Source organism: Solanum stenotomum, unplaced genomic scaffold, assembly GCF_019186545.1.
Source record: "Solanum stenotomum isolate F172 unplaced genomic scaffold, ASM1918654v1 scaffold20129, whole genome shotgun sequence".
Taxonomy (NCBI): Eukaryota; Viridiplantae; Streptophyta; class Magnoliopsida; order Solanales; family Solanaceae; genus Solanum; species Solanum stenotomum.
Genome location: NW_026025886.1, coordinates 1 through 7,797, shown reverse-complemented (window position 1 = coordinate 7,797; position 7,797 = coordinate 1). Strand labels below are relative to the sequence as shown.

General features: G+C 30.0%; 2 protein-coding genes across 2 annotated transcripts in view; both read right to left on the bottom strand.

Moving 5' to 3' along the window:
• The window catches only part of LOC125850893 (histidine decarboxylase-like), a 1,032-nt gene extending 343 nt beyond the window's left edge, over positions 1 to 689 (bottom strand). Inside the window, exons 1-2 of the mRNA XM_049530726.1 lie at positions 586 to 689; positions 5 to 402 (exon numbers count right to left, since the gene is read on the bottom strand). Of these exons, the coding sequence (XP_049386683.1) occupies positions 5 to 402; positions 586 to 609 (422 nt within the window). The 5' untranslated portion in view covers positions 610 to 689. The remainder of the gene's footprint in view (positions 1 to 4; positions 403 to 585) is intronic.
• Positions 690 to 3,778: 3,089 nt separating this feature from the next.
• Positions 3,779 to 5,877, bottom strand: LOC125850891 (histidine decarboxylase-like). Its single transcript, XM_049530724.1, has 5 exons — positions 5,794 to 5,877; positions 5,118 to 5,578; positions 4,831 to 5,024; positions 4,595 to 4,731; positions 3,779 to 4,508 (listed from the first exon to the last, which is right to left on the bottom strand). The coding sequence occupies exons 1-5, from the start codon at positions 5,815 to 5,817 to the stop codon at positions 3,930 to 3,932; spliced, it is 1,395 nt and encodes a 464-aa protein (XP_049386681.1). The 5' UTR covers positions 5,818 to 5,877; the 3' UTR covers positions 3,779 to 3,929.
• Positions 5,878 to 7,797: the final 1,920 nt, after the last annotated feature.

Here is a 7,797-nt window from a genome sequence, read left to right as displayed (position 1 = left end):
CCACAGTTGTGCAAACCAATCCAAAACTGCTACTTCGAAGTCTTTAGAATGGAAATCGACAGTGTTTTGAAGGAAAGGATCACCACAATTGTTTAGGTGAAACTGTAAAAGTGGTGCTAAAGTTGCATAGTGATCATAACATATGTTGACCGGATAACCTAAATGAAAATTGACTCGTTGGGTAAGTGTGTCCAAATAATTGACCAAGATAGTGTCCAAAGAAGGACCATCATTCTTGAAGCCAGGCTCCATCACCTCAAGTTGTAAGTTCTTCCTTGGCCCTGCGCCTGGTGGTGCCACCTGCTGTTTCTTGTTCTCCACATTCGGAAACAATCTTCGCCGTGCTAAACTTCTGGGTGTCATCGCTAAACTTCTGGGTGTCATGGGTAATGGCTCAAAATCCTGTCAAGAATCATGATAATCCAATTAAATAAATAAAAACATATTTTGTCTAACGAGGAGGTCGTACAAAATCGTGAGAGATAATTTCAATAATATTACAAACAAGATTTTGGAATGAACAAAGTGTGAGTTGTTTAAGTAGTGGAGATGTTTGTGCATGGAATAAACATGAAGAGTACGTACCATTTCCAGTGAGAGGCTACCCATTATATATTGTGAAACACAAATTTATAGTAAGTATTTTTTGTTTGGTTAGAATAAAGGAGAAACAATTGCTGAGTGCATTTTGTTCATATGTTTGGGATACTTATATATAGGCCTTACAAGTTGAAGGTTTTGTGCACCCCTTTAATTTCCTCTCTTTTTCCTCTTAGTTTCTTCAATTGTGTATCCCACAATTGCTTTTTCTAAAGTTCCAATTAAGTATATTATATATATTGCAAATGAACTTTTCCCCTGTGCGGTCTTGACCAAGCCATTCTTAGAAAGTGACTACTCAACTTACTAGAAAATATTATTATGAATGATGGGTAGGTGAGATTAATAACAAGACAATATTCAAATAAATTAAATTAAACGCGTGCGAGTAAAAGAAAAAGGCACATTAAAGACGTACAAAATAATACTTGGGATATTACTTTTATTTTCAAGTACACACACAATTCAATCATCTATATTCTATTATACCCCTTATTTTGCTCATTGATAAGTAAACTTCATTAACCTTTGCCAGATTACTATATATATTTTGCAAAAATATTTGAAATAATGTTCATATTTGAATATACTTAAATATAACTTCAAAAATGAAAAGTTATCTGGAAAACACATTATAAAGTTGTTTTTTGAATTTGAAATACAATTTTAAGTTGAATTTAGAATTTTTATGACCAAACACTGATTTTCAAATAAAGTAAAAATATTCCAAAGAAATACTCCCTTTGTCCCTTTTTATTTGTCCAATTTTGACTTTTTACTTGTCATTTTTTACAAATCAAGAAAATACAATACTTGATACCAATTATACCCTCAATTTATTTAGAGAGTTAATGTTTTTGAAAAAAGTAGAACCTCTTTAATGAGTAAATTGATTTTAGAATTTTATCAATTAATAGTAATAAAAAGATAAATTTAACATGTTAATTATTATTTTCTTAATAAGTGTATCAAGTAAAAAATGAACCAGTAAATAGGGACAGAGTATAAATAATTCCTTATAGTCAAACGAGTACTAATGTATTTTGCAGTCACTATAATGCTACTGATTAGTGAGTGGATTCTTTGTCTGAATCCAAGAAAGTGGAATGTAGCTACTTCACTCCAAATGTCAATAATTAGGAACCAAAGTAGTTGGAGCTTTTGAAAGACACAAGTTAACCTTTCAATTGGTCTATTTTTAACTTTGTTCACACCAATTATAATTTTAAAATGTTATACTCATATAAATGTGTTATTAATAACATGTTAAACATGAATACTTTTTTATTCTGTCACAAATTTGGAATAGTTTAAGTAAAATTAGAATTTGAATTTTTTAGTTGAATTAAGGTTTAGCTTTTAGATTTAGTTTTTAATAATTTTGGATTTTAAATTTGTGATTAATTGTATTCGAAAATTCATGATTTCAAGACCAGGCATGCCCAAAATTTATAAATTTTTGTTAGCCTAATCATTTTAAAATCAATCAACTTTAGATATAGACTATCTACTTATCCTTTCTCCATGATCATCTCAACCGAACTCTATTTGCCGCTAAACACGGTGGAACCTAATTCAAATTATTATTGATGAACGCTTGCTAATTCAAACAACTGAAATTTCCAAACTTAAAAAAAAAAAATGGATATTACAACTTACAAGGTTTAAGTATGCTAGAATTCCAAAACAGAGAGCACTTAAAAATTGCATAAGAGGCAAATATTGTATTTTGCATCATAATATTGAGTTAATATCTCAAAAGGTCACTCAACTTAAAGAATTTATCTAATAAAGTCATTAAAATTTATTTTATATCAATAAAATCACTCAACTTAGTTCATTATATCAACAAAATCACTTAATAAAAATCATCATTACAATAAATTTAACATGACAAATTAAAAATAAATTATTGGCATTGCCATTGTCATGTTCATCATAATTAAAATAATAAGCAAATGACTTAAAACTACTACTACATCATTATACAGAGATACCGTAAAGGGGTTTAAACCTGCATAATTACTACTGCATCGAAATCATATTTTTAGTTTATACCTGCATAATTAGGGATGTCATCAGGATACCGTACAAGATTCATTGAAAAATATATATGTAAAACTAAAATGATTTTTTATATTCATATAATAAACATTGAATAAATCTTAATTTCTTTATGTGTTTATCTCTTTTATATTAGCGAACATCAAATGAATAAAAAGTGATCTTCTTTATAAAAAAAAAGATATTATCTTCCGTTTAAATTGAATGAGGAAGAGAGGTTTACGGGTTACTGATTGACGGTCTGCCAAGAGAGACCATGGTAGACGTTGACGGAGAAAGTAGCAGCAAAGAATATATGGAGGCAACTCCTATCTATAAATGAAGAATTTTGACTCCTTTATTTATTATTCAATCATTAATATAGTATAAAAATAATTATTTTGTCATATCAAATTTATTTTAATAATAAATGTGGTTGAGTGATTTTATTGATATAAATATCTAAGTTGAGTGATTTTATTGATATAAATGGCTAAGTTGAGTGATTTATTGATACAAAATAAAGTTTAATGACTTTGCTAGATAAATTCTTAAAGTTAAGAGACCTTTTGAGATATTAACTCCATAATATTCTAAAGTTATGTCTCGTGTCTAAAGAATTTATGCCTCACTAGACATAAATTTAATTTCTAAGGACAAAAATTAAAGATCAGTCCATTTGAAAAACAAATAGTGTAATTAAATGGGATTGAAGTGAACTTTTGAGCCTACCAACGATCTCACTGTAAACGAACCTGGAATCATGAAGAGTGAAGACTATGCATTTTTCTCCATATATGCTAGCCAAGTAATTACATGTTGTATTGTAATTTTTCTGGAATTGTCCGTGTTTGAACCACTCACCATTTATATTAAACAAAATTTAATTTAAACCTGCAACGACTATAGTCTATACAGACAGCAAAACAAATTAGTACTTGCTTTTACTTACAACATTCTAACTTCCAAGTATGTCTGTATATATATATATTTGGACCAACAATATTTAGGTGTATTCATGTACATCTCAGCAGTCAGTTCCCTTCATTCATAATCTTATTTTAATCACAAATTAACAGTAAACTGATGTTATGCAAAGATCATAAAAGAGTGTTAACTTTTTCATTAAAAAATGTTCAGTTAAATATGTCATCCAGTAGTACAATAAATCATGTATACAATTGATTTTCAATGTTGTAAATAAAAGAATGTAGTAGTAAAGAGTTACAAAATGCCATCTTTTTGCAACAAATTAAATTACTGGATGATCTCGTCTTCTCTGCCTTCTAAGGACTAATGTAGTCAATCTTATGATAGGAGCATGCACAATTTTGAGTACCAATGCCATCTGCAACACAAAGAGCCTCCGCTTTTCCATCTTTGTACCATTGTTTTCTTTGTTGCACTAATTCACTGATGAAACTGTCAAGCATTTCTCGTGTGATGCCTGGCATAACAATAACATGTGCCATGTCTTTGACACATGAAAGTTGCCAACGATGAACAAATTCATGGTCACGAGGCCTTTCAAGTACAACTATGATGCTAAGCTCATTCAGCATGACACTTATCCCTACTTTTTGAAGATGATCTTTCAAATATTTAGCATTGTCGAGACATCTTTTAACATCCTTTTGTAGACCAATTTGACCTTTTGCGCTCAAGCTATACCACAAGAAAATTGGAGTTAAACCGTTACGACTACCAGAAATAGTGGCATCCACAGAAGCTATGTACTCCACATTTGTTGAGAGATTATTGATGTAGCTTTTTCTTGTTATTTGGACACCACAAGGCATTGGACATCCTAAGAACTTGTGTCCAGAAATTGTGACACTTCCAATTGGCTTCTTGAAACTAATCATCTGTTCAAATTGCACAAAGAATAATTAGAATGTTGCTTTCAAAATTACACAAGAAATTGTAATTAGAAGTAAGAAGTGAAACTCACATTGTTAATAAAAGGGGTCATAAGACCACATAGTGCAGCATCACAGTGGATGTAAAACCTATCTTGTGAATAGCCACAATCTTTGAGTGTTTCAAGAATAACATCAACATCATCAATAGCTCCTTTAAAGGTAGTTCCTATATAGTTAAAAGAACCATAAAGGGAAAAGTCGTAAGAGGACTAATTACTTCATAATAGAAGAAAGAAAAATGATAGAGGTTGAAGTAAATACATACCAATTGTGACATTTATAATTGCTGGTTTGTCCTTATTTTGAAGCAACTTTGCTCTTAAATCTGAATAATCCATCTCTCCATTCACTAATGTGTTGATTGTTTCTGAATCCATTTTGTACATTCTTGCAGCTTTGAAAACTGAGTAGTGAGAGTCTTTTGATGCATATAATATTCCATCAGGAAGTAGCTCTCGCCTACACAAATAATGTTAAGAAATTTATGAGCACCGAAACATTAATAGAAGTTATTATATTTTATATACTAATTGTGTGAATATATGAACTTACCCTAACAAAATACCATGGAGATTGCCTTCGGTGCCACCATTGGTAACATATCCCCAGTATTGATCCTTTTCAATTTCCCAGAGTTGTGCAAACCAATCCAAAACAGCCACTTCAAAGTCTTTAGAATGGAAATCGACAGTGTTTTGAAGGAAAGGATCACCACAATTGTTTAGGTGAAACTGCAAAAGTGGTGCTAAAGATGCATAGTGGTCATAACATATGTTGACTGGATAACCTAAATGAAAATTGACTCGTTGTGTAAGTGTGTCCAAATAATTGACCAAGATATTGTCCAAAGAAGGACCATCATTCTTCAAACCAGGTTCCAACACTTCAAGTTGTAAGTTCTTCCTTGGCCCTGCGCCTGATTGTTCCACCTTTTGTTTCTTGTTGTTCACATTCGGAAACAATAATCTTCGTCGTGCTAAACTTCTCAGTGTCATCGCTGATAGCTCAAAATCCTGTCAAGTATCATAATATAATTAGGTGAATAAAAACATATCTTATCTGAAAAGGAGGTCGTACAAATCAATATATTTGTTATGAGATTTCAATAATTAATATTTGGGGAGGGACAACAAAATTTTGTAAACAAAGCTTTTGGATTAATGAATAAAATGTGAATTGTTTTAATTTATAGAGATGTTTGTACATGTAGCATATGAAGAGTACGTACCATTTCAAGTGAAAGGCTACCCATTCTTGTGAAACACAAATTTATAGCAAGTGTTGTTTTTTGTTTGCTAATTATTAGAATGGAGAAGCAATTGCTGACTGAATTATGTGTTCATCTGTCTTGGCAACTTATATATAGCTCTAAAAGTTTTGTGCACTAACCACCCCTCTTCTTTCCTATCTTTTTCCTCTTAGTTTCTTCAATTGTGTCCCACTAATTAAATATATATTTTATATATATATATATATATATATACTTTTCCCTTGTGTGGTTTTGACCAGGTCTTTTTTTTTTTTTTTTGAAAGTGGCTACTCAACTTATGGAATTTTTTACCAAAGTAAGTCATTATATAAACTAATTCACCAAAATAATGTGTTTTTGAGATTTTACAAAACTAGAATAAACGTATTTGACAGTAATGTTTTAGGTATTATTTTATTTAAAAAAAAACAATAGCAAAAAGACAAAAACTTGACAGGATAAACAGACCTAAAACGTTACTGTTAAATACGTTTTATTAATTTGTTACTCACAATCACGTTTTATGACTAAAACGTTACTGACCATAAGAACTCTTTAGAATTCAATTACAGATAGAGTCTAAAACATAACTGAGTGTCTGCACATGTATGCAAACTTTGGAATTATGAATTTTTTAAAAATAAAATATAACCATATAAGTTACTGTGTTTTAATTAATTTGTAAGAAACTGAAATTACAAATTTGAAGTTGAAATCTTACCTTTTAGTAAGATTTACATCCAGAAGCTTCAAATTTAAGTTTCAAATTAGTTGGTCAAATACCTAACTGACAAGTTAATCGAAATCACTTAATGAAATTTGATTCTTATCTATGGAAGAAAGTCAAATTCCAAGAATCAATTCAATATATATATTTTTTTAAGAATTTTTTGAAAAAGTGGGAAATTTATAGTGACAAACATAGCAAAGACGACAATTGTTTGAAATGCCAGCAAAAGAGTTTTGCTTACGGAAATGCAGAGGTTATTTGTGAAGTCGTCGGAGAAATAAGGAAGAAGAGCGTCGTAATAATTGGGGGCGGCGGAGTTGTGGGAGTGACTAGTGAGGTTGATGGTGGTGAAAGTCGGGAGTGTTATTAATGGAGAAAATTTCCCCTTTAGAGATAACGATACATCAGACATAATGTTTTACGTGTTTGTGAGTAACAAATTAATAAAAGTATTTGAAAGTAACGTTTTAGGTCTGTTAACTCCGTCAGATTTTTGTCTTTTTGTTACTGATTTTTTTAAAATAAAATAATACCTAAAACGTTAATGTCAAATACATTTATTCTAGTTTTGTAAAATTTCAAAAAAACATAAATATTATTTTAGTGAATTAATTTACATAATGGCTTACTTTGATCAAGAATTCCAACTTACGAGCCAATATTATGAATGATGGGTTGGTGAAATTAATAACAAGACAAATCCAAATAAATTAACACATGCAAAGACTATATAGTGTCAAATTAATTAAATGTGTGCCTGTAAAGTGTAAACAATTCATTCTTTATTATGAATTATATTATGGTTCTAATAAGTAATAGCAGCCATTCATGTCTAACTACAACCACTAAAATGTTAGTAGTATTTTTCTATCTGCCTTGCATAATAACAAATGGTTTTGCTAAGTAGAAGGCTGGATGGATGAAAGAGGTAACACTGATTATTTGGTTATTTTTAACTTTCATCTAGATTAAAAAAAAAAAAAAAAAGGCATATTGGAAATACAACTATGTACATTTATTTTCACGTACATACACAATTTAATCATATCTATAGTCTATTTTTTTTTTTCTTATTGGGTGTTTAATGACATCTGTGGCTATGTATTGTTTTGAGGTCAGACTTAGCGTTTTTCTGCTCCTTTTATTTGTTAATTCAACATGACTGGGAGTTATCTGGATAATTGATTTTATTTTTATTTTTAAAAAAAATCCTTGATTACTAAGTACCTATTTGACTATAAATTTTAAATATT

Bases quoted from the DNA above. Each gene is read 5' to 3' on its own strand.
- LOC125850891 (XM_049530724.1), bottom strand. From the start codon at position 5,817: ATGGGTAGCCTTTCACTTGAAATG. The intron at 5,025-5,117 runs GTAAGTTCATAT...TTATTTGTGTAG, and splicing joins CTCCATGGTATTTTGTTAGG to GCGAGAGCTACTTCCTGATG. The intron at 4,732-4,830 runs GTATGTATTTAC...TTAACTATATAG, and splicing joins AATTATAAATGTCACAATTG to GAACTACCTTTAAAGGAGCT.